The 26907-nt window shown below is 48.1% G+C and overlaps 1 protein-coding gene across 4 annotated transcripts in view; it reads right to left on the reverse strand.

Moving 5' to 3' along the window:
* Positions 1-1163: 1163 nt before the first annotated feature.
* ZNF341 (zinc finger protein 341) overlaps positions 1164-26907 on the reverse strand; it is a 29575-nt gene continuing 3831 nt past the window's right edge. The window contains exons 2-16 of one of the 4 annotated variants that reach the window (XM_073309899.2): positions 23982-24139; positions 21988-22098; positions 21008-21195; positions 17451-17603; positions 16426-16665; positions 15093-15288; positions 14718-14802; positions 13646-13836; positions 12544-12737; positions 10468-10676; positions 9315-9411; positions 7195-7327; positions 5673-5784; positions 4058-4128; positions 1164-2577 (exon numbers count right to left, since the gene is read on the reverse strand). In XM_073309899.2, the coding sequence (XP_073166000.1) occupies positions 2066-2577; positions 4058-4128; positions 5673-5784; positions 7195-7327; positions 9315-9411; positions 10468-10676; positions 12544-12737; positions 13646-13836; positions 14718-14802; positions 15093-15288; positions 16426-16665; positions 17451-17603; positions 21008-21195; positions 21988-22096 (2490 nt within the window). In that variant the 5' untranslated portion in view covers positions 22097-22098; positions 23982-24139 and the 3' untranslated portion in view covers positions 1164-2065. Of the gene's footprint in view, positions 2578-4057; positions 4397-5672; positions 5785-7194; positions 7328-9314; positions 9412-10467; positions 10677-12543; positions 12738-13645; positions 13837-14717; positions 14803-15092; positions 15289-16425; positions 16666-17450; positions 17604-21007; positions 21196-21987; positions 22099-23981; positions 24140-26907 lie in introns of those variants that run through there. The other 3 variants (XM_073309898.2, XR_012154711.1, XR_012154712.1) reach the window with 3 other exon arrangements.

A 26907-nucleotide genomic window follows, 5' to 3' on the forward strand; every position in this document is an offset into this window, starting at 1 on the left:
GACTGGCTGGGCAATGGAAACTCATCTGCAGAGGGGATCCCAGCAGGTCGGGGAGGGAAGGAGTTGCAGCTCTTGCTGCCCATGTCCTACCTGCTCTGTGGAGGCAGAACTTTGGTCTCCTGTGCTCTCCATGTGGCCCTTCACCAGCACTAAATTAAGTTCATTTTAAATTAATTTTCCACCTGCCTGCATTGAGCTTCTCTGGGTCAGAGAAGGATCGACAGGGGAGTCCCTCTGGTGCTCATCAATCCAAATCCATAATCAGAGCAGCTGACAGAGGGTTGGGAGAAGCTCTCTTGCCCCATGGAGTGAAGGGCTCCACTGGTGCCAGGAGCAGGAGTCAGCGCGGGCAACTGAACGTGGTCTCTCCCATAGCTATACAGAGCACTAACTACAGGGCTGGCCTCACGTTACTCAGAAGTTTACACGTTCTGCCATAGCCGTGCTATCCCCATCAACACATTGTCACATCTGCTCAAAGCAGTGAAACTACTGCAAAACACAGCAGCGCACAACCACATCTCCCCTTCCCTTACAAGGTCCTAGCAGGAAGAGGAAGATTTCTGGGCTCATTCATTCACCACGTGTTCCATGGCTCCTACTTTCCTCTCATTTTGGATAGATGTTTTCCTCCAACAACCACTTGACTTTTTGCAGAGGGTAGGGGTTTGGGGGAGAAAGATATTTGCCAAGTCAGGATTATTCCAGTCACATGCAGGGGGGTGAGGAAGAAGGGGAGTGGGGAAGGAACCACTGTTCATGCAGTCAATGACCAAGTGCTGGACTGAAGGCTGAATCACAGTAACAGAGGGCACTGAGACAACACACCTGCTCCAGGGTTTCGCTGGCTGCCACACTGAGCTTCCAACAAGCTGCCCATGACTTGGAGCTGATTGTGGAGGTGGCCAGTCTGATAACAGCAGCAAATCTTGCAATTCTAACAGCTAGCAGCGATGCTGGAACAATTTGTACAGTGGAGGTGCTGAGAACCATTGAACCAAACTGTAAACTCTGTATACGATGGAAACCACTTCAAGTCACGGGCTGCAGCAGCACCCCCAGCATCCCTAGTTCCAGCACCTCTGAGGGAAAGCGTGGAGAAGCACTGGGTAGCATGTAGACCAGCAGACTTGGAGTCAGGCAATCTGGCTTCAAGCCCTAGCTCTGCACTTCCTGTGTCAGCTGGGATAGTTCACTTACCTGCCGTGCTGTGGTTCCCTGCTGGACAATGAGAGGAATATTTAGCTGTTGTGAAGATTAACTCATTTGTGTCTAAGGCATTTTGAGATCCTTGGCTAAAGAGTGACATAGAAGAGCTAAAATACAGTGACCATTGTGGCGAGAACTTCAAACAGAAGAAAAGAACACACACGTACATGCACTCAGGCACACAACTGTGGGCACAATGCCGCAGCTGCTGGCCATCCCCTGACTTCATGCAGAGCAGCTGCAGCATCAGGGCCATCGTGTTTATACACACCCAGTACAGATAATACAGCCTTTCTGCTAACACACACAGATGAGAGAGACACTGGCAGTGTCTATTAGGGTATTTATGAACAGTGTTCCCAAAGGATATGAGGATGCACTTGCTTCCAGAGGAAGGATCATGTATTTGCACTTGGACATGCCCCTCCCCATATATAGGCATATATATATGGATATATATCCCCATATATATGGATTTTACAATGAAAACATAAATGGGGCAGATGGTGATTTGCAAAGCTTTCTGCTCATGGTCTCTACCATTCTTCCCATCCTGATTCAGGGCTCCTCGTCACCCCACCCCGCATTGACAAGTGCTGAACGGGGACAAGAAAATGTAACATTCCCCTCCAGACCTGCTGGCCATCACTGGCTTCTATGGAGTCATGTACCTTGGTAGGTGGAGATGAAAGTCATTATCTCCCCTACCCATCTCCATCCCTAAGAGTTTTGGTCTCTGTATCACTGTGATCCAGACACTTCAGCCCATCTCACCATGAGTCTGGCCACCCCACCAGTGGGTGAAGAAAATGCGGATCCCCTACCGCTCACCAAGCACACACAGGTCACAGTTTTATCAGTCCGTAGTCTGAATGTAAACGGGGACAGCCAGCATGGCGCACGGCACATCTGTGCCAGTCTGCAACTCTGCCAGGGCAAGACTGGAAGCAATGCTGCTGGGCTGGCCGGGGACTACAAGGTCCGAATCTGCAGCTGCTGACCCACCAACCACAATGGACAGGACTGCGTCTGATTCCCGAAATTGTTCTTTGTTGGGGCTACTCTCCCGGGGGTTCTCCCCCTCTGCACTGTCCTTCAGCTCTGCCAGGGCCAGCTGGCCGGGAAGAGGAAGGCCCACCTTCCGCCGAGCTCCCCGCTTCTTCTGGGCCTTCCTGATCTGAAGCTCTTTGTCCTTGGGTGAGTTCAGCCGGCACTTGTGGTCCTTCATATACTTCTGGCGCGTGAAGCCCTTGCTGCAAGTGGGGCAGCGGTACTTGTAGTTTCCAGTGTGTGAGCGCTGATGTTCCACCATGTGGGCCCGTCGACTGAAGGACTTGTTACAGTACTGGCACTTGTGGATCTTCATTCCTAAGCCAAGCACAATACGAGAAAGAGCTTAGTTACAGAACCCTCCTTACAGGGTGGATGGACCCATTAATCGCACTGCAACGGGGCTCAATAGTTGTGTCTGCTCTTCAAAGCCGAGTAATTTTTTAACTATTGCTTGGCAAAAACAAGACAAAAATCCCCACCCAAAGCTCCCCAAAATACTTTTATTTGGTGCTTTTACTGCTTAAAACAATCACCCCCTCCCGCAAAGAGATCAGATTTTTTCGTTTTCTATTTTTAAAAAAATGCACATAAGCAGAGAATGTGTATGGCAGGTTGGAGCCTGAAGTGATCTGGAACCCTAATTTCAGGGTTTATCATAAGGACAGCATTGCTCCTGTCCCTAAAGGGAGTTGAGCAATATACCATGAAAGCAATTTCACAAGAGCACAGTCAAAAGTGAAACACATGCTCTTAAACTTAAGATTTGCTTGGTTTAGGAACCGTAAAGAAAATGAACTGATTTTTTGAAACTCCTTAATTTCACTGGAGGAACAAACTGATGCCCCCCATCAGTTGCATCTTCAGTGCATACTCCATCCAGCTGCTCTGTCCAGGGCTCTGGACGTGACAGAGACAGGAGAGGGAGAGATCTACAGTTGTACTACTTGTCAGGCAAGAATTGCGGGGCTCCCTGGGAGCTTGTTTCTAGGGGTGTGGCTGTGGATGTGGAACTCAGACAAACGCTCATCTGAATCCCAAGAGATTACTTTTGACATGGGGACATTATTGGGTATGGGGCAGAAAGAGCATTCTTGGTATTAATATGCAAATAAGCACACCTAATATCCTACTCTGCTTCAGAATTCCTATATCCCAAGCTGGCCACATGGTTTATTATTTGTATAGCCTCAAATGTGCATGGATCTTAGACACAGCTGCAAATGGAACGTGGGCTCTTCCAGTAGGCCTGCAGGAGCAGAGGTAGAAATCCCAAAGCCAGGGGCTGCTTGCAGAACCAGTGAGTGACACTATTAGTTTTACTGCATGGGAAACTCCTTATATTGGACTGTGGAAAATCTCCCGCGGGAAGTGGTGGTGGATGTCTCATCACCCAAGTCATAGCTGGACAAAGCAGGAGAGTATCCTTCAGGGAAGAATCCTGCATTGTCAGGGAATGGAGCGGACTGATTTCATAAGGGATTTGGCATCTCTTGCTTCTGTGGATTCTAGGACAATGTATTTAGTGGGTGGAATCAATGTAGACTAGTGTTATCCAGCAATGGTGCTGAGAAGGGTAAGAGTCCTACTATTCACTGCTATAAAGGGTACTAGTAATCCACTCGCTTGACAGTTCGTAGGCATCTTACCCCTACTACTGCTCTGGTTGAAAAATAAAGCCAGGAGATATGCACACTGGCCTCCTGCCTAAGAGGCTCTCTAAGCACTTAGGTTGAATTCAAGCAGCATTTTCATTCACAGCTATGGGCAGCAAGGGGAGAGCTGCAGTCCCACTTACCGGAATGGGAGAGTATATGAGCTTTCAGCTTGTCTGGCCTGTTGAACTCTTTATTACAGCCCGTGTGGCTTCTGTAAGAATAAAAATCCCAGTAACCAGCTTGAATCGGGTTGGGGGTGGTGAGGACAGAAAGAGGTACATACATTAGCTCTCAGACATCATCGCTCACCACCCATGTGCCGCGGAGAGCTCAGGGTGTATCCACCGGGTGTTACGACAGGGGCCCCACAATTTCAAGATGAGTGCTGCGATGTGGATGCACATGGCTTCCACTGGAAAGTCATGCGGTGCCTGTCACGGGTCCCCTCACAGAGCGGTATTAACAGTGCTTCAAAGCAGCTGCAGGCAGAAGCAGGGGCAAAGGTGTTGCAAACTGACTGGGATGGGAGAGGAGTTGGGAGAAGCCAAGTGAATTGAGGCCACTGAAGAAAGACAATGTTATGCCAGGGGTCTCTCTCTTGTATCTGAAACGTACCCATTGGTGCTGGGATGTGCAAGGGCCTATGGCTAGAGTTCTGGCCCCAGCATTACCAAGGCTCTGAAGCCATCTCACTCCACATTAACTGGAAGATAGGTTGTATCTCTGTGTACAGCCTCTTGTCATAGTAACTGATGTCTTCTCAATTACCCTTCAGGGTAGGGGACTCCTCCAGCCCAAGCAATGAGGGCAACCATTTCCCACGTTCCAAGCCAGACGCCCCCCCACCCCTGGGGACCACGGACAGTTATTGAAAGGCTCCACATTTTTTAAACAGAAGATGCATTCAGTGGACACAGTGCCAGTGAAAGGCACCAGACTGTGCCCCAAGATCTCTATCCATGCAGAGAGCAAGGGGCATCTTCCCCACCCTGTCCTGCCAACACAATGTAACCCTGAGAGGGACGGGCATATCTCAGTCAAAGCTTTAAAGACATTTTGAAGTGGAACTAAGAAACCTTCCCATGTGCCTCATGCATTAGGCGACACTGCCTTTGAGGGCGGAGCGCATGGTATTTATACACATTCAGGCAACCCCTCGCTAATATATAGCACTTTTAAGTGCTCTACCAGTGCGATGTGATAAACCTCACAACCTCGCCAGGAGGCAGTAGGATCAGCCCCATCTTACACAGGGAGAAAATGAGGCAGAGATGAAGGGATTGCGACAAGCAAGTGGTAGGAGCTGGGGTTAGAACTTGCTGGTTCCCAGCTCCCTGCTCAAAATCGCTAGAGCATGGAGCCTCCCCAAGAAGAGTGGGTTGTTTGGTGCCACTCAATATGGGCTATCCACACACTCTGAGAGCCTATAACAGCCCTTTCATTAAAAAAAGGAGTACTTGTGGCACCTTAGAGACTAACCAATTTATTTGAGCATAAGCTTTCGTGAGCTACAGCTCACTGCATCCAATGAAGTGAGCTGTAGCTCACAAAAGCTCATGCTCAAATAAATTGGTTAGTCTCTAAGTTGCCACAAGTACTCCTTTTCTTTTTGCGAATACAGACTAACACGGCTGTTACTCTGAAGCCCTTTCATTGTGCAGACTGAGGGAGACCTTCCTTCCCAAAGACCAGTGGGATCTCAGGAACAACAAAGCCAGCTCTGCTCCTGGCTGCCAGGGGTCACTTGGTACATACGAGAAGGGACATTTGTACTTCTTGAAAGGCTCATGGATCAGCATGTGTCGCTTCAGTTTATCTTTCCGGTTGAAGGCTGCGTCGCACACAGAGCACTTAAAGGGCTTTTCACCTGCGCAGGACAGAGACACACTGTCAGGGACATACAGGCTGCACTGGGCCTCAGGGCTTATCATTGTTCTAATAACCCTTTAGTCCCTCCACTTGGGCAGCAGCGTCAGTCTCCGCTTTCCTGCTCTGTGATATTCCCTGCAAGCTGGGTCACCCACTTCAGCATGGAGACTTGATAGCTACGCTGTGCGAAGGCCTCTCCTCTAGTTACATCTGGCCCAGAGCTGAAGGAGCAGAAGGATTCCCTGCTGGTTATGGAGTCAAGTGTATTTCCTCACCCCTTGGGCTGACAAGTGTGCTCAGCCCCAGACGAGGGGAATGGCCAGTCCCTAGCGTGTTAACAGCAGGTTCCAGGGAGATAGCTGTGTGGAAAGCCCAAAGGTGATGAAGCGACAACACTCATGGTAGGGGGCACAGGACACTATGACAAATCTCCACTTCCCTCCCCAAACGGCAGGTCCCTTTGCCACTTTCTGAAGACCACATAGCTTCTCCAAACTGCCAGCGTCACTTGCTCCCCATGCTGTGACAGGGCAGGCAGAAGAGTCACAGGAAAGCATCATCTTCCAGCCCAATAAAAACAGAGATAAGACTCCAGAGGCGAATCACCTCCAGCCCGCCCTCGTGAAGCACTGTGCCTCAGAGAGAGAACCCCCCACACGCCATCAGGCCCGAGCGCCTTTGGGTGTGCTCGGATTCCAAAGCAGGACAGGAAGGCCCGAATCATGAGTACAGAAAGAAGTGACTCCTTCCCACTCCAACACCTATCTCTGTAGTTCAGTGGTTCTCAAACTTTTGTACTCGGGACCCCATCACACAGCAAGCCTCTGATTGTGACCCCTCCACCCCCACCCCTTGTAAATTAAAAACACTTTTTTATATTTAACATTATTATAAATGATGGCAGTGAAGTGGAGTTTGGGGTGGAGGCTGACAGCTCACGACCCCCCACGTAATAACCTCTGAGGGGTCACAACCCCCAGTTTGAGAACCCCTGCTGTAGTTCCTCCCTGAAAGGCCCCTGTCAGCAATGCTCCCTCTGGCCAATGGGTGGATGGCTACACCTCCCATTGAGTGCTCCTCCTCCAGGACAGCGCTGCTAGCCCCACCAAGCCTGAGAAGGGAGGAGGCTGGCTGTGTGCTGCACTCCCATCACCCAGCTGGTGCTGATGTGAGATCGCCAAGCTGGTTCAACAGCTAACCCTGTCTCAGCAGCACGGTATTACTCTGAAAAGCAGTCGGCACCAAAGGTTGTGTAATACACTACTTACTCTGGCTAGCCTGGAACAGAATCAAAAGAGCACTGAATACTGATCCTCACTAAATACCATCCAGACAGCTCTGCCCCTTGGGGGTTCCCCAGAGAAAGGAAGCCCGACGCAGCGGAAAGGATACACGAGGAAGCACCTACCTGAATGGATGTGGGCGTGCAGCTTGAGGTAGTGCTCCCGGCGGAAGAACTTCTTACAGATCTGGCACTTGAATTTGCCCCCTCCTCCATGCGTGGGGAGGTGCCGTCGCAGGTACCTCTCACAGGGGAACACCTGTGAGCACAGAAAAGGAGGGGACTGTAACAGGATGGTCTGCCCCTGTCAGACCCAGGGACCCAGACAGCCCTGTTCTTCAGCAGAGCCCCATTAAGAATGCGTTGGGGCTGGTAGTTTGTCAGGGGTCAGATATTGGGGTTTGCTGAAGATTGTCAGTGCAACCAATCAGTGGTGCCCTGAAGAAAAGGCCTGACCAGACTGGGCATAGCATTAATCCCTCCTGGGCTGCGGGGCCGGCCCAGCAGCTCCCACAGACTCAAAGCCTGCTCCCCATACGGGGCTGGAGCACTCTCTGAGGGAGTACGTGCAAGGGGTGAGGGATTTTTACCTAAACAAAACCCAAGGGGAGGCCTGCAGAACCCCATGAGGAAAACACAAATACAGCTTTAAAACAGCGTCAGATGCTAAAGCTGTGCAGGCTGCAACCCCTGGAAATAGCTTTTATAACAAGAAGGGAATATTTGAGAAGCACCCACTCTGCCCACTTCCTGCGGGTAGTACTGAGATCAACTGTGGCAGGAACCCGTTGCACTTCGTACTAACAGTATTGTGCATCCCCCAATCATCTTCCATCACAGGGTTCCAAAGCGTTTATCCATTAATGGGTGACATTTGCCATGCCGACATTATTAACAGTTCATTTCACACACGGGAAAACTAAACACACCAGTCCAATGATTTGCTGACGATAATGCCACCAGTCCGCACGAGGGCTAGGCAGAGAACCTAGCTCCCAGTGCTGCATGCTCACCACTACGCTACACTCCCTCCGCACAGAAGCAATCTTAGTAACTCACAAACTCAGAAGCAAAAAAAAGCTGCCTAGCGAAAGGGCTTTCCAACAGCAGGAGTCACAGGCTGCTGCCCCTGTGTGTTGGGAAGTCCCCCAAGGATCAATGGGAGAGGGGGAATGGACTGCCCTACATGCAGATGTGAAAAGCAGCAAGCTAACCCTAACATGGCCACAGCCTTGCACAGAGAGCACCTGTCTCTTTCGGGGACAAAGGACGACACATAAAAAAAGATGGGTTACTAACCATGGCGGGTGTGCGTTTCCCCTTCCCGAGCTACCTCAGTACAAAGTGGTCTTTCCTCTGAGATTGTTCCTGCCCCCACTGCAGGATTTTCACCTCCTTAGCTATAAACAGAGGAGCAAGGGTCCACATTTTAGTCTAGATTTTCAAACAAAGTGTATTAGAATTCAGCGCCCGCAATTCTGCCCCTCAACCCCCGGGGGTGACGTGATCAGAACGTCCACAGCCAAAGGCTGCCTGGGCGTCCAGCTCTAGACACGCTATCAGGACAAGCTTGTCCTTTCCAAGTACACACAGCATTCATCCAAAAGAGGAGAGGACAACAGTGGGAGGGGCACATAGAGGTTTATTTGGATGGGAGACAAGCGATGGGTTAGCAAGGCTGGGGCTCTACATTCTTCTTCCTGTAGGCAGGATGTGCCTAGTGGTTCAAGGAGGGAACAGGCTAATGGTCACAGTGGGGGCTGAAGGAGAAGCCAAGAAACCACAGAAACCACACTAAAGCCAGCCTCGCTCCTGTAGCCATCCCTGACTCTGGGAGGTGAGGCAGGCCAGCATAACATCCAGCATTCCTGTACTGTAAAAGGGACAGATCCTGTCAGGTGCTGAGTGTCCTTCGCTGTCAATAGAGTATTTGGGGCTCAGGGCACTCAACCCTTTGCAGGATTGGGGCTCAATATGATGCAGGGTTGAGGGATGGCAGGAAATTGGAGAAAAGTGTATTGATCAGTGAATGGGGTGCAGCAGAAGAGCTGGCACTGTGGGGAGGAATGGACTCTGCTCTAGAGAGACAAGGGGGCCAGAACACTCCTCCCTCTCTTGAGAAGTCCTAGAGGACCTGCCAGTCTGTACTGAGGTAGAAAGGGAGAGGAAAGGGAGACGAATTCCCCATCCCCCTCAGAAACCCAAACATCTCTCCAGGGTCATCTCGTGCAAAAAGCCCCACCTACCTTCTGGCAATGAGGGCAGGGGAAGTTGTGCGTTGCCGTCTGCAGATGGTGCTCCAGCGCTTCTGGGGTGGAGTATTTATTGACACACTTGACACACCTGAATGAGGAGAGACAGAAGAGAACATGTGAGCAAGGACCAGCCACAGCAGCCATACCATACGCTATCTCTGCAGACAGTTATCCACCCTGTACATTCTCTATTCAGTTTTCCCAATGTTTGGTTAAAAACAGTAACAGAACACAAAGTGTTTGGAGAGCAGCAATAACCCCCTCCCCCATCCTAACCCCATGAGTTTGCAAACCCAGATTTCCACTTCAAGGCTTCTGCTAATTTAAGAATCCTTCCTCTACCCCATTACAAGAAATACAAAATGGAGGGGCAAGGGGAAATATCAAACCTAAACAGAGCCAAGCCCTCAGAGAAAATCACTCATCTCTTAACTCATTGCAAGATGAACCCCGGCCTCTCTACAGGTGCAAGGACAACTAGAAATTACAAGCCTTTCTAAGGAGCAGCAGTCACATAATATAATGGTATATAATCCAGACAAGGCTCCCAGATGCATTCCAAGAAGTCACTGTGCTCCTCGATCTACTTGCAATCTTCCCCTCAGCATTTCCATAGCACTGTAAGTGCTGTCCACAGAACACAGAGCAAGGCACCAGAGTCTCACTTGCTCCCTCCATCAACCATCTATCAGCTTTCCAGGTCAACAAAGCTCGCTATGCTTTAAAAAGAGAATGAGACTGTTGTGGAACGGCTACGTTTGCCTGGACACAGCTCCCACGCCCACCGCACTGGTACATAAGTGACACCTTTTACTGTAGATATTGGTTGTGATTAATTCACCCGGGTAGCCCGCTCACTCTCCATATGTAAATGCAGTGAACGCCAACAGCACCCGTGGCACCTAAGCCCTCAGACTCGCATTCTGTGCACAAAGCGTTTGGCCACAGTCGCCAGGCAGCAGGGCACTCAGCTATGCACCACGTGAACCCAATATAATCCCAGCAGCTGAAAACAAGATCCCACATGCTTCCCCTCGTGTCCCTTCAGCGCTTGGGTCTGAGAGCACATGCACTCCGCCTGAAGCGCGAGGCTGTCACTCTCTCCTGCTGCGCCTGGTAACCACCGTTCGGATTGCTACCGTACTTGTACACGGCCACGTCCTTCTTGGGGCTGTGCTGGGGCAGCAGGCTGTGGGAGTATTGGTGGACGCTCAGTTCATACAGGGAGGGGAAGTCCTTGCTGCACAGATGGCAGCGATAGCTCAGCTCCTCCTGGTGGTTCTTGATGTGCTCCAGAAAGGACTCCAGCTTCTGGAACGTCTGAGCGCAGCTCTTCACCACGCACTTGTACACCTGGAGGAAGAGGCAGGAGTTTATGGGAGGAAGGGAGAGCTACGAGAGTGGCGCACATTGGCGATAAAAACAGTGCGATTCCCCTGCCAACAGATGTGGTGTACTCAAGCGTGAGGGCGTAAGACTCGGACTCAAGACTCCTGTATGCTCTTGCAGGCTCTGATACTGCCTCCTTCAGCAAGTCATTGAGTGGGCAATTTTCCAAAGCATCTAAGTGATTTAGGAGCCCGAGTTTCACTGAAAGCCACTAGGAACCATGCTCCTAAACCACCAAGGTTCTTTTGAAAATCCCAGCTTTAACCTTAACTTTCTCCATGTGTAACAGGGGGATGGTGATATTTAGCTACTCATTGGGAGTTTAATTAAATCACTGTGAGATCCATGAATTAAAGATACAGGGGGAGATTCCAAAGCCTCAAACAGCAGTCAGGTGCCTAATTCTCACTGACTTTCATTGGCCGTTAGGTGCCCTACCTCCCTCTGTGCCCTTGAAAATCTGCTCCACACTATACACTGTCAAATTATTATTGCTACTAATTTTCTCCTCTCTTGCTGGACCCATGGACTTTCCCCTAGTTTGGATAGCGCTAAATTAGCCTGGCTGTGTTTATGAACAAAAGCAGCAATTTCAGTCCCCAGAGTGTCTCATCGTGCCACAGCTGCCATTTATGCACTATCAGTTATGGGAGCAGCACTCCAAAAGCAGCACCCATTCACTAACCCCCACCCGGTGCCAGCAGCAGGAGCACATGCCATTGTTAAATGTGTTAACTGCCTTCTGGTCAGAAGTTCTTGGAGATGGTGGCGGAAGATTTTAAATAAAACAGCTCTGCAACACAACGGTCACAGTCACACTGTACCAGTGTTACTATGGGTCAAATCTGAGATTTAAAGAAATGGACAGCACCTACCAGCAAGGAGTACAAGAGTGAAAGTTAATTTCACTCTTCCCCAGAGGTAACTCATGGTGTTGGTGCTCCAGCCTCACTGTGCCCACGCAGCAGGAAACTCAGCCATCTCCAAGGCCAGTTAGCCCAAACACACTAGAGCTGCTCAGTAACACTGAAAGCCAGCTGGTAGCCAAATGCTGGGGAGCTCTTCCCTGATAGCATCTTCTCCCAACGGGCAGCCAAGACTCTGGGAACATGCAGCCTCAACATTACAACCGCTGAGGCTAACGGGGACCCACGAGCAAGGCAGCAGCCCCAGCAGGTAAATCCAAATGCCCTCCCTCCCATTGAGCTGGGCTAAGTCCACCTCTTTTTATGATCAGTTCTATTGTTGTGGCATTCAGAGGCCCCCGTCAGGATCGGGGACCCTGCATGCTGGGCATTGTAAACACCAAAAGCTGCAGTCTTTGCCAAAGACACACAGCAAATGAGTGGAACAGGCCAGAAGATGGAGGATAAGAGTAACAGAAATGAGATCACATGATTCCATAGGCAACTACTCCACAACTCGATGGTTGCTGACCATTTTAAAGCGTTCTGGATTTGGTTTTTCCAGCTCTCCACAGCTGCCAACTAGCCCACTCCTTGGCTGATTTCTTCCAAGCAACACAGCAGGGCTGGGGCTCTGCTTGAAGCTGCTCTTTTCCAATCCAGACCCACACAAGAAGAGCCAAGAAGCACAATGCAGCACTGCAGCAGCCGGTTTTATGATGTGAATGCACTTGATTATAACAGAGCCACAAGCACTCTACAAAGACAAGCCTCTCCTTGTGCTGGGGAGAACCTGCCATGTTCATTCCACTTCTACCTGATCCTCACCGATAATTAGACCAAGGCCACTTGGAGCCAAACTAACGTCTCAGTCTGATTACCGATGCGGGCCCCACAAACACGAGTGTCCACACTGTGTCACCCACCTGCTCGTTCTTGTGCTGCGTCATGTGCGATTTGAGCTGGAAATAGGTGTTAAACTTGCTGGGGCAGAACTGGCACTGGTAAGAGCTATCAATCAGGACAACCTGCTTGGCTTCCAGTTTGCCAACCTCACTCTCTTCTGCGGGGGCCATGGCCTGAGGCTGCTGGGGAGAGTTCCTGGAGGCCTGGCTTAAGCCTGGAGAAACGGGCAGAGGCACAGAGAGAAAGACAAATTGAAGCATTCCTGAGGTCAGTTTTTGAACAGCTTTGAAAACTAAGGCCCCAGCCCTCCATTGCCATGTGACACTTACTTTTGGTCTCTGGGCCAGCCTCCAGCTCCCTTCTTAAGTGCCAATTCTTCTAGCTAGACAATTCAATTCCCCTAGCCTTCCCTTTACAACAGATTATCAAGGGCCCTGATTATTCTGGCTACCCTTCTGTGACTCACTATTCTTACCTGTCATGCTCCCAGCTGTGTTCCAGCTGTCTCATTGAAAAGAGAACTCAACGGGTCCCTGACGATCTAAGGCCATATTCATTCCTCCATCAAGATTTGCTCAGTGCAGGAGACGAGAGGCATCAGCTAGCCAGTTACGCATCCCTGATTCACTAGCTGCCTAGCTTCAGTGTACATTAGAGCAGCCCCTACACTTCTGTAACTTATGCCAGCTGGTTATGGCCCTATAGGACCACATACCCGTTGAGAACTAGCAGAGCTGAGTCATGCTCTGCCCCACCCTCCATGCCAGTGTTCGGGGGAGGTTGGTGTAAACATTGGTTACACCACTGGATGCCAGCTGGGAACTCCTCCACACCAAGAGAATTCTGGACTGGCCAGTTAGACGAGACTTCACCACCCTGAGCAGTGCAGAACGGCAAGCCAGAGCACACAGGGTTGCATTAGCCCACATGTCTGATCTGTGCAATAGTCTAATAGATGCTGCTAAATGCTCGGTCTCCAGATAGCGGCAGCACTGGCATTAACTCCAGAGGAAGCTAACATGAGGGATACACGGGTTGGAGGAGCTTTGGGAATGAGGAGTGTTCAGAGATCCTGGGAGTGTCGCTCTGCTTCCTAGTAGGCAATTTCCAAGAGTAGCACACCTGGGTTCTCCTCGTCCTCCTGCTGGTTGGGGTTCAGTGCCATGACCTGCACCGTGATGGAGTTGCGGGAGATGGTGCACCCGAGCCCCGGCGGCCACACCTTATGGGTCTGCATGTGCTTCTTCACGTTGGACTTCTGCGCAAAGGCTCGGCCGCACACGATGCACTGGAACGGCTTCTCACCTGTGTGGCTGCAGGGCAGACCGCAGCACATCAGTGAAGATGCATGACAGGAGGTGGTGGCCTGTAAGCATGGATCACAGGGAGCAGCTGTCCCAGGAGTGAACTGAGAACCTCGCTGCTTGGCAGATTAGCCCCTGGGCATCCCCAGCAAAGGGCTGGGAACCTGATCAACTGGCATCAATGGATTTTGTGGGTGGAGTGGGAAAAACAGGCCTTATATACAGAACACAGAGTTACAGCCCAGGAGTAGTTTGGGGGTGGGGAGGACCTCTGCAATGAAGTCGGAACACTTATCATCACGTTTTTCTGCACTGCCCCAATAAGGCACTTGACCATCATTGCTTGGCTTAGAATAAAACCCCTTTCTTCTGCTCCAGCATCAGGGGATCCCTTCTTTTCCTCCCACTCTGCTTCCAGACTAGGAAGAGGGGAACCCTGTCCTCTTCTCTCTCTCTTCCCCCCACCCCAAATTACAGGGAGGGAGATCTTTCTGCTCTCTCTTCCTGTTCCAGCCCAGAAGCCACTTCTGATGCTTGGTGTTCAACATGTGAGGGGCCCCAGGATGGGCTTGGAGTTTAAATGACTCTTGCTAGCTGCCCATCAAGCTTTTAAATCTTTGCTCGGGGCTGAGACTAGAGCTTTTATCCTTCCTCTTCAGGCATCACTCTGAATTTTCACTCCCAAGGGGCAGCTCTGGAGGTGAAGGTGGTTGGATATCCAGGGAACAGGAACCGTGGACGTTCTCATCAGCTAGTGAGCAAAGAGGACTCCAAAACCAGCTCATACTCAAAAAGTAAAAGATGCAATTACAGCTCACGCCTCCTGTGCAATCAACAGCCCGCCCCACTCGGCCATCCCTGCCGCATCTGGGTTAGCATCTCACTGTTACCTTCTGATGTGCTGCTGCAAGTCAAAGTTCTTGGTGAAGGCCTTGTCACAATAAGTGCACTTCAGTTTGGGGGACTTAGGTTTCCCTGAAACAGAAAGAGTGCATAATGGGAATTCGCTACCCCAATTCAATTGCATTCAGGACCAAAGAACATTTGATTGGATATGACTGGCCACAACACAAGAGTTCGTCCCATGGGGCAATAATAGGTGCCAATTCTACTTTTTGTATAGGATTTTTTGTATAGCATAGCAAGAGTACACTGTGTTGTACATTTGCTAACAGAGTCTCAAGAGCTTCCAGTCTAAAAGTGAAATGCAATGGAGACATGATGGTCTACGGGTTATAGCAGGAGCTGGCCATAAGGAGACATACCTTCTTGCAGCCCACTGTCATTTTTGGAACGCCTATTTTTGGCGGTTGAGGTGGAATCAAAACCGGCCACGTTTCCTCCGGATGCATTGGTCAAAGGAGCAGGAATATTAGTGCTTTTGGATTTGAAGCCCTGCTTCCCTGGGCTGTACACAGGAGGGGAGGGATACACAGGACTTTCCACACACTGGCTTGGCACCTGGAATAATGCAATCACGAGTGAAAATACATTTGCTAAATCTGTGGAGAAGTTGCCATACTAGATCATTAGTCTGTCTAGTCCAGGGTCCTGCCTAACTGGATCAAACCGGTAATCTGTTTCTCTAACCAAAGGGAGGCTAAACCAATGCACAAAGGGCAGCTCTCAGACTGAACCTTGCCAAGTATTCAGGAGTTATTAGCAAGACTTGGACACCAAAGTATAATCTCTCAAAACAAAGAGCTAGCTATTCCTGATTAGCCCTTGGAACTGTCTCTCTGCTCTCCAGAGCTGATCACCTGGATCTGGACTCAAACCTGTGACCCTGAAGGTGGAAAGCTCAAGCTCCTGTTATCAACCCCATGAAGATTTCTGAAGGAAGTTCTGCTGTGCAGATTCCAGTTAAACAAACTGACAATATTATTGGGAAGGCGAAGGGTTTAGTTAGCAAAGCAGACCGAGTCATCAATCTGGAGTAACACAGTTTGAGGGCCTTTCTGAAAAGGCATCTGGAGAAGTTTGGCATGTCGTCTCCTACCGCATACTCCCCAGTCCCGTTTCAAGGTCTCAAGTAACATGGCTGCCACCACTTCCCCTGGGAGACTATTTAACTGCCTGAGGAATCTCACTATCAGGGTATTTTTTCTGATATTCAGACTAATCTTTCCTGTGCTGAGTTTCGGCCCACTACTCCTAGTTCAATCCCTTTGCAAAGTCTCTGTCTTCCCAGCAGATACCCTTTCCAATACTCACAGGCAGTTACAGGAAATCCTCCCCTTAAACACGTCTACATGTGTTCAGCTCTTTTAATCTCTCCTCATAAGTCAATCCCTCCGGTCCCTTAATCATTCTCGTGTTCTCCCCATTCCCTTCAGCTTGTTGACATCTTTCTGATCATGACTTTCCCGCAGAGGAAATACTCATTGATTACCAGACAACCTAACACATCTTTCCCTGACTAATTTTATGACAAATTGCCTTTCTAATCCAGCTGACTCATGAGCAGCATCTTCTCCCCAGCTTGTGAAATGAGCTTGCAGGAGCCTTAAGTGTCGTGTATTGGTCAGAAGGTAGAGCGGCATCTGAGGGATGACCCATGGCTATGCTCTCAATATGAGGCCAGGGACATGGCTTTACCTCTATGGGCGGATAGGGCTGCATCCCCAGCGTCTGTATCTCCACTGTGCTGTTTCCTGCCAGAGGAGCAGGTGCGCTGTACACTTCCACCACCCGGCTGCCGCCAGTGCTGGGCTGTCCCGGTGCTCCCAGGGTCTGAGCGGGAGGAGGTGGGGGCTGAGGTGGAGGAGGAGGTGGGGGTGGCGGTGGAGGAGGGGGCTGGGAAAGGTACCCAGCTCCAGTGTGCATACTCAAGCTGCTCTGAAAACCGGAACAAGAGACAGACAGAGAAGACACTGAAAATGCAGCACAGGTCCGGAGTTGCAGAAGCCTCACTCATGACATCATTCATAATTCACTGTCAGATCAGCAGACAAAGCGAACTCTGGGCAAAATGCCCTTTTTGACACAGATGTGGGCACCTTACTGAATACAGTATCTAGTTTCTAAGGAAGGAATGAGCAATCCAACAACCACCTATATACCGTGCAGGGGTCAGACTGAGAGGGTATGCAGCAGCTCAGTGTTCTGCCACTTTTCCCTGTTGATGGTCATCTTGTGCTCTAGAATCCAAGCATTGGCTTCATTTTCTTTGTAGTCCTTCTGGGTACAAGGAAACCCCTCAGAATGCGAAGAGGGTAACCAGTGCAGGGACACCTGCCCAAGTCGGCAGACAGCATTAAACAACAGCTCCGAGGGAGGCGTCCCATTGATCTCCCTGGTCGTTGGTCAGGATGGTCCCTGATGATTACACGGTAACATGCACATTATTTCATGGGGGATCATAGCACACAAGAAAGAAGCAGGGATGACTGTATTATGAAGAGCAGCACAATCTGCTGCGAGAGGCAGTGTGAGTGAGCAGATCTTGAAATAGGCCCATCACTTGTTGCTTTCCAACCTGACCTCTGCTGTTGTTTTTGAGAAGGTGCCCAGGCACCAACATCAAAGCAGCTCTTTGAACCGTGCAAGTGACGCTGCTAGCCAGAACTCCATCTGCTATTCAGCCAGGGACTCAGTCTGTTTGGAAAACGCACTCCCCTTACCTGCACGGAGGGCTGCACCGTGGGCATTGGTTGGTCCAGGGATGTAAAAGCGGACATGGCTGACATCAGTACCTCGTCACTGACTAAGATATTCCCCTGCACGAGTGTCTGGATCAGCGGAGATGGAGGAACCGTGATGTATGTGGAAATTTGCTGAAAGAATGGGGAAAAAAAAGTGGTGGGGCTCAACATTAGAACAAGAGAAATAATCTCTGAAATGCCCAGGAAAGGAACGAGGATGTGCTCTTTACTAAACCGATGAGTCTCTGCTACCTCCAGCTCTCCTCAGTCGACTGGCCACACTAGAGATCTACTGGTTGCTACTGTTTGTCTCTTCACCTATGGGTCTATCCTGCCATCGGGAACCACACTGGCACTGTTCAGAAAAACGAGAGCTAGACCTTCCAATACTCTAGTTCAAAAGGAACTATTTTGGGGCAGTTCTCTGGCCTGTGCTATACAGGAGATCAGACTAGATGATCACAGTGGTACCTTCAGGCCTCAGAATCTACGAACGAATCAATCCTGGGAGACCTAATGGCTCAGGGGATTGGAGATGGGATAGGGAGCTGGCTATGGGTTTACAGTTCAAACCATGATGGTTATTAAAGGTGACCTGAAGAACAAATTGCATTAAGACCTTCAGTGGAATGCTCTGACTAACCAGGTGACGTGGTGAAATCAGAAAGGCCAGGGACTAGATGGCCAGGAAGACTGTACTTCCTTCTCACCCCTAGAGGTGGTCCCACCAGGTCACAATTGAGGTACATTGTGGGCGACAGCATGGGGGAAGATTTTGCTCACACTGTCCCTGTTCTGTGGTTACGGTGAGAACTGATGCCTCCAGAGTCGACAGCACCTTTCCCCAGGGCTAGATTCACTTTAAGGGTGGAAAAAACACATTTTTTTTTACTACTGGAGAATTCCATCTTTTTGGTTGATTTGAGGAGCAGAAAGTATGCCGTGTGTATGAGGGGATACAGGAGCACTGTGGCAGAAGAAGAGCTGCATGGATTCAATTCCGGCGAAAGGTAGGTTTGGGGTAGGGGGAAGATGTTTGGTTTTTTTAATTCCAGCAATTTTTTTTTTTTTAATTCTCCCCACACATGGCACACTGGGATATACGGAGTCGTGCGTGGAGACTGGGCGCTGAAGGAACTAGGAGGCAGATCCAGGGATGAGGATGCCACATCCAGCACCCTCTCTCTATGTATGGGAGCTAGATGCAGCTAAAGGGTGGGAGTGAGGCCCACCCCCAGATATGGAAAGCGGCAGCCAGTCATGTAGGAAGCAGCAGGCCAGACAGACCCACAATACTAGGACCCCGAGTTAGAACTACAGTCCTACAGCAAAAGGAATTCTAGAAAAAGGAATCCTAGAAAAAGTGGAAACATGGATGAATGGCTAATGAGGAGAACAAAGGAATGGCAGGGGAAAAAATCAGAAAGACTAAGGCACAAGGGACATGAAAGGAATAAAAAGAGGTTCTTTAAATATATTAGGAGCAAGAGAAAGATGAAGGAAAGTGTAAGTCCTTTACTTATGAGGAAGGAGAGCTAAAACTAATGAGGTCAAGAAGGCTGAGGTTTTTAATGTCATTTTGCTTCAGTCTTCATTAAAAAGGTTAATGGTGACCAGATACACAATTAATAATAAAAACAAGGGAGAAGGAATACAAGCCAAAATAGGGAAAGAACAGTTTAAAGAATATTTAGATAAGTTAGATTTATTCAAGTCAGCAAGGCCTGATTAAATTCATTATAGGGTACTTAAGAAACTCGCTGAAGCAATCTCAGAACCATTAACAATATTCTTTGAGAACTCTGGGAGGATGGGTGAGGTCTCAAAGGTCTGGAAAAGGACAAGCATAGTAGCTATCTTTAAAAAGGGGAACAAAGAGGACCCTGGAAGTTATAGACCAGTCAACCTAACTTCAATACCAGGAAAGATACTGGAACAAATGATTAAACAATCAGTTTGTAGGCACCTAGAGGATAACAGGGTTATAAGAAATAGCCAGCATGGAGTCATCAAGAACAAATCATACCAACCAATGTAATTCCCTTCTTTGACAGGGTTACTGGCCTAGTGGATAGGAGGGAAGCAGTAGACGTGATATATCTTAATTTTAGTAAGGCTTTTGACAAGCTCCATGTGACATTCGCATAAGCAAACTAGGGAAATGTGATCTAGATGAATTTACTATAAGGTAGGTGCAAAACTGGCTGAAAGAGCAGTTATCAATGGTTTGCTGTCAAACTGGGAGGGCATATCTGGTGGGGTCCCCACTGGGATCAGTCTTAGGTCCAGTACTATTCAATATTTTCATTAATGACTTGGACATTGGAGTGGAGAGTCTGCTTATAAAATTTGTGGATGACACCCAGCTGGGAGGGGCTGCAAGTACTTTGGAGAACAGGATGAGAATTCAAAAGGAGTTGGATAAATCAGAGAATTGGTCTGAAAATCAGAAAGATGAAATTAAATAAAGACACATGCAAAGTACTATACTTAGGAAGGAAAAATCAAATACACAGTTACAAAATGGGGAGTAACTGACTTGGTGGTCATAATGCTGAAAAGGGTCTGGAGGTTATGGTGGATCACACATTCAATATGAGTCAACAATGTGATAAAGTTGCTAAAAAGGCTAATATTCTGGGGTATGTAAGGCTCGGGAGGTAACTGTCTGGCTCTATTTGGCTCTGGTGAGACCTCATCTGGAGTACTGTGTCAAATTCTGGGTGCCACACTTTAGGAAGATGTGGACAAATTGGAGAGAGTCCAGAGGAGAGCAACGAGACCCATAAAAGGTTTAGAAAACCTGACCTATGAGGAAAGGTTAAAAAAATTGGGCATTTTTAGTCTTGAGAAAAGAAGACCGGGGGGGGGGGGGACTTGGAGGGGTTGGACTAGATGACCTCCTGAGGTCCCTTCCAACCCTGATATTCTATGACTTGATAACAGTCCTCAAATATGTTAAGGGAAGATATAAATAGGACTGTGCTCAATTGTTCTCCATGTGCACTGAAGGTAGGACAAGAAGTAATAGGCTTAATCTGCAGCAAGGGAGCTTTAAGCTAGATAATAGAAACAGCGGTCTAACTAGAAGGGCAGTTAAGCTCTGGAATAGGCTTCTGAGGGAGGTTGTGAAATCCCCATTGTTGGAGGTTTTTAAGAACAGGTGGGACAAACACCTGTCAGGGATGTTCTAGGTTTCCTTGGTCCAGCCTTAGTGCAGCGGGCTGCACTTGGTGACCTCTCAAGGACCCTTCCAGCCGTACCTTTCTGTGATTCTATAATAAAAGATTAAACTCTTTATTGACCCGCTGTTCAAGAGCAGTGACACATCTGTTCTGAAGGAAAGCCCATAGTAAAGGGATTATATGGACTTTTCAAATAGATTCCAAGAGATAAGAACAAGGTGGGTCGAACCCGGCCTCCCTAGGGTGAGATCACTAGCCAGGTGTAACTGGATTCAGTAAACGTTCACCCCTGGGTTCTCTTGCCCTCCAAAGTCAGTGGCGCAGAGACCCCCCAGCATGCCGTGTAGCTACCTGCCGATTGGCACTCTGAGCCTGCTGCACGGATGTGACGGACGGAGTGTACACGCTGTTGGTAGCCAACGAGACAGTGGCCAGTGAAGGGGTGTTTCCTTGGCATTGCTCCCTCTTGTGGGTCATGAACGCTGGCAGTGAGTTGAATTGCTTCTTACACTTCCCACACAGGAACACGTCCTCGTCATCTGCAATCAGAAGGGAACGGATCATTGATCTGGCTTCAGGATCCTTCTCCTCCTCAGACTATGGAGCTACCTTCAACTACGGTTAGGGTCGGAAATGGGATGATACAATTTGGTGCCTTCCTGCTGTCACAGCTAGGGGAGGGGTGAGCTGAATTCTGTTTTGCCTTATGCAGCTTCAGCTATTTTGTCAGCTGAGCTCTTGCTGCAGAATGTCCTACTGAGGATGAGAAACAAGTAACTGAACTTTGCATTCCTCTAGCTCCTTCCAAGTACGTCAAAAAGGCTCACATGGATCAGCCTGGGCTGTCTTTAGACAGAACAATCAGCCGCAGTGCATGGAGGCGGGAGAGACTGATTACACAGCGTTCACTTGTGTGTGTTTGGGGAAAGGTCACAGAATAATTCTGCATCTTCCAAGTGAGCCCTGATAAAATGCTGTCTGGCCTACGCCTTCCGGTTTTGGGGAAAGCAGCTCTGGATCCCGGTGTTGCTGATAAAGGGCTGAAGTGAAAAGCCAGACTTTCATAGGCATTTAAGCCAGCAACTACCCTGCTTGCTCACCTAAATTAGCTACACAATGATTTGTCCCCAAATAATTGAGCAACCTGAGTGTTCATTGCAGCAAGGGGTTTGTGACATACAGAAAGTGCCCCTCCCTTCATGCCTTTACTGAGGTGCATGGCCTGGACGTGCTGCTGAGATCAAATGGCCACTGGGAGAGAGGGCACAGCAGGAAAGGCAGCCCACAAGAGTCTCTTTCTGCTTGCACATGCAAGGAAGAGAGGGGCTCACCCATGGACTGGATGGTGGTGGAGGTGTTGACATTTTGACCAGATGGATCTGTCACTGCTCCTTGACCATCTAGCAGGGACTGAACAGCCAGCACTGTCTGATTATCCATTCCTAAAAGAGAAACAGAAGCAAGCGTTAGAAGGAAAGCACAGCCCTACCTTGGGACATCCAAGCAGGCCCTCTGGGACAAGAACTGGTTCACTGAGTCTGAAATCTCACTCTGCACCATCTGAACATATCCTACTGTAAACACAACTTAAACGAGTAACACTGAAAAGTGGCTCCCTCCCAGGGGCCCCATGTCTCCCGCTTAGCTCTTCTTCCTTCAGTGAGCTCCCGCTCCCCCCTACCCCGCCACCTATTCTATGTGCTAGTTATCCTAAGAGAGAAACCAGATCCTAAGAGCAGAAAGCCAGTTCATCTTTCTTTATATGGTCATGGGAGGAGTGGGTAAGAAGAGGCAAAAGAAGATCTGACAGCTGAAGGAGAGAGCTGGTTTTTGGGGAAGCTATGCCCAGGGAGGGCAAAGAGTTTTAGCTGCAGAAGGGGGTCTGATCAGTGGCACGTGCCACTTGGAGGTGCAGGAACATTTGGAATTTCATAGATTTTAAGCTCAGACTAGTTTAAGGTCACTATGTCACACAGAGGGTAACTCAGGCTGGTACAGTTACTCACAAGCCATGTGGTGCAGTGGCTGCGACTTGGGGTTTGTTTTGTTAAGAGACCTGAGCTCTGGCCCTGCAGTGAGCTTGAATAAACTCTCTGCTAACAAATTTTTAAAAAGGGAAGGAATGTGCAGCAGTTCTTCCCTGTCTTCTGGGTCAAGGTTCATGGCTCGAGTCAATAATAAGGGTAGGGAATTGAAACAGCACTTAGAAGAGGTAAGATTTGAACTTGTGGTCTCTGCTTTGCCAGCTCAAGGAACTTTCCCTTAAGCTACAGCAACATTTATAAAGATTCCCTCAGTTAGGGTCTTTCTCATTTTAGCATTCCCCACAAGCCAGTGACGGCATTCACACTGAGGCAGATTTGCCATTCAATTAAAAATTGGCAGGTTCACCTTAGCACAAATATTTTTTTTCATTGCAGCTACAATGTTATCTAAAAACTCTGTAGACAACCACTAATGATGTATAACTGATACTCTAGGAACAAAAAGCAGCCAAAGGACAGCTCCCAGAGCAGTTTAGATTTCTTGTAAAAGGGGTGAAGTCACTGCCCAAAAGGGTGTGATTCAATTCATTTTTCATCAAACCATGAAAAATTCAGACAGTACTCAGTTTATATTCTGTGTTTTGGCTTTTTGCCATTTCCATGAGATTTTTACAAACTAAAGGTTTAAAGCTCCTGTTAATACTGAACCCTAATGCAGTCTTAACCACGGTGATGCTACTGCTGCACCACAATAAAAAAGAGCAAATAATCTTACAAGGTAAAATCATTTTCAAGCAGTACAGCTAACGGGCAGATCCTGATGAGAAGCCAATTAGTAAATAGAATGAGGAGAGGCTTGAAAATCCTGCAACTGATTGCAAAGACATAAGGAATCATCACAGAGAAGCTGCGCTGCTTTCCTCCTACAGATCTTCTCCACGCCAGGGTTTAGGGCAGGAAGCGAAGAATATCATGTGCAACAGAAGCTGCAAGGGGAGTATTTAGATCTGCACGATATAACTTCTCCAGGACTGCCGCGGTGACATCCCAGGTGCCCAGGGGCCTCCACAAGGGAGAGAGAGGGACTCTCACCAACTGCACACATACACAGCACTTTAAAGATTAGCTAAGAACTCACTACTCCTGTAGCACCCATTGGAGCTAGTTAATATACTCAAGTAACAGAACCCTCAAGATGCCTTAACTGAGTAACCTGATCAGTCTGCCTGTGACCCATTAGATTTCTCCCCTTCCTTTCCTTTTATTAACCTTCCTTGTTGTGTCTCATTTGAACCTATGGCTCCATCTTACACACATTTACTGCCAAGCATAGGACTCACTCTTGGGTGTAGCTCCATTGACATCAATGGGATCACTCACAGTCCCAAGCACTAAATTCAGTGACACGTGCAGGACTGGGACCTTATATCATAAGCTCTGCAGAGGAGGGGCTGTTTCTTTACTTGTGTCTGTAAAGTACCCATCACACTTCATAGCTCTGCAACAAATAACAATATATCTAATAACAACCCCTAATGGAAGCTTGGGGGTGTTTTTTCTAAACAATTATTTTAACTGTTAAATAGGAGATGAGATCATCCATTTTGTAGCCCTTGTCCCAGAAACTGATTTTGAGGCATGGTCTGTTTTATTCATCACATTCCCATCAGGAAGCAGATAGGAGTCCCAGAAGTTCTGCCACCATTCTGTATGTGTAATGAGATACGGTCTCTCTTCCTCATTTCCCCTTCTAAAAAGCCAGCTTGTAGGGAGCAGCATGGCAACCCCAGAATCCCAGTACTGTTGCTGTATGTGGGTAGGCAGAATGTAGGGTGAAGAATCTCCTACACCCGCTGGGCAGACAGCACAGCTGGAGGCCGGGCAATTTGCTTCAGAAGTACCCCTATGAATAAAGGTGAGAAGGGTGGGTGCAGCGCCTTCCCCTCCCTCACTCCTCAATTGAGGAGCATATCTGTAAGTAAGCCTATGATTTAGTCACAGAGGTAGCGGAAGTCACGGAATCCATGACATCAGCAGTGGGAAGCTGCAGGGTTCCCCGCCACCCAGGGGGCCAAGAGGTGCATGGGCGCCATGGGCCCTTGGAGCTGCAAGCTGCAGGTGGTGGGGGTACCCCGCAGCCCGCAGCTGCTGCAGGCGGCTCCTAGCCTCCCTGCAGCTGCCCTGCTTCAGGCAGCGTGGAACTCCGCAGATCCCAATATTGTCCCAGACATTTTTAGTAAAAGTCACAGACTTTTTTTGCCCGTGACCTGGCCGTGACTTTTACTAAAAATATCTGTGACAAAATTTTAGCCTTATCTATAAGTCATCTGTCAGCTGCACCTCTTCTCATCAGTGGCAGATGCTGCATACTCTCCTCCTCTTATCAGATTCACATAGGAGAGAAGACTATGAGAACAGCATGGCTCTGCAACTCCAGGGAAGGGAGGGGAGAGCAGCTGTTATGCAATTCATGCTCCTTTACAAACCCACCATGCGTTCTTTTCCATACTGTAGGGAACTGAATATTGCAGGAGAATGCAAGTTTTGTTTTGTTTTATTTCACGAGAAACCAATATTTTAAAATACACGCATACATTTACAATTATTCCCCTGCAGCATTTGCAAGGGCAACACTGCAAACTCCTGCTAGTGCATCAGAACCAGAGTGTGAAACTTACAAGTCTATTGCAATGTCCAAGTGGAAATAAGCAAGCAGCAGGAATAGTGAGAAGAGAATTGGACACCTAGAATTCTATTTTAATAGTTTATGTTGATAATTAAAACACCTTAAATTACTGAAGCTCAAAAATTTTAAAAACCTAATTCCTGTCTTAATATTCATGCCAGAAATGCCAAGATCAGGCTGTGAGGGGGGCCAGATTACATTTTTAATAGGGTTGTCGATTAATCGCAGTTAACTCACACGATTAACTCAAAAAAATTAATAGTGATTTAAAAAATAAATCACAGTTTTAATCGCACTGTCAAACAATAGAATACCAATTGACATTTATTAAATATTTGTGGATATTTTTCTACATTTTCAATTATATTAATTTCAATTACAAGGCAGAATAAAAGTGTACACTGCACACTTTATATTATTTTATTACAACTATTTGCACTGTAAAAATTATAAAAATATTTTTCAATTCACCTCATGCAAGTACAGTAGTGCGATCTCTTTATTGTGAAAGTGCAACTTACAAATGTAGATTTTTTTTGTTACATAACTGCACTCAAAAACAAAACAGTGTAAAACTTTAGAGCCTACAAGTCCACTCAGTCCTACTTCTTGTTCAGCCAATCGCTAAGACAAACAAGTTTGTTTACATTTACGGGAGATAATGCTGCCCGCTCCTGATTTACGTCACCTGAAAGCAAGAACAGGTGTTCGCATGGCAGTTCTGTAGCCAGCATTGCTAGTTATTCACATGCCAGATATACTAAACATTTGTATGCCCCTTCATGCTCCAGCCACCGTTCCAGAGGACATGCTTCCATGCTGATGACGCTTATTAAATAAATAATGCTTTAATTAAATGTGTGACAATTCTTTGGGGGAGAATTGTATGTCTCCTGCTCTGTGTTTTACTGGCATTCTGCGATATATTTCATGTTATAGCAGTCTCGGAGATGACCCAGCACATGTTGTTCATTTTAAGAACATTTTCATTGCAGATTTGACAAAATGCAAAAAAGGTACCAATGTGAGATTTCTGAAGATAGCTACAGCACTCGACCCAAGGTTTAAGAATATGAAGTGCCTTCCAAAATCTGAGAGGGATGAGGTGTGGAGCGTGCTTTCAGAAAGCTTAAAAGAGCAACACTCTGATGTGGAAACTATAGAACCCGAACCACCAAAAAGAGAATCAACCTTCTGCTGGTGGTGTCTGACTCAGATGATGAAAATGAACATGCATCAGTCTGCACTGCTTTGGATCGTTATCAACCAGAACCTGTCATCAGCACGGACGCATTGAAGCATGAAGGGACAGATGAATCTTTAGCGCATCTGGCACGTAAATATCTTGCAACACTGGCTAAAACAGTGCCATGCGAATACCTGTTCTCACTTTCAGGTGACGTCAATCAGAAGAGAGCAACATTATTCTCCTGCAAATGTGAACAAATTTGTTTGTCTGAGCGATTGGCTGAACAAGAAGTAGGACTGAGTGGACCTGTAGATTCTAAAGTTTTACACTGTTTTATTTTTGAGTGCAGGTTTTTTTGTACATAATTCTACATTTGTAAGTTCAACTTTCA

This window comes from Lepidochelys kempii, chromosome 13 (genome assembly GCF_965140285.1).
Source record: "Lepidochelys kempii isolate rLepKem1 chromosome 13, rLepKem1.hap1, whole genome shotgun sequence".
Classification (NCBI taxonomy): Eukaryota; Metazoa; Chordata; order Testudines; family Cheloniidae; genus Lepidochelys; species Lepidochelys kempii.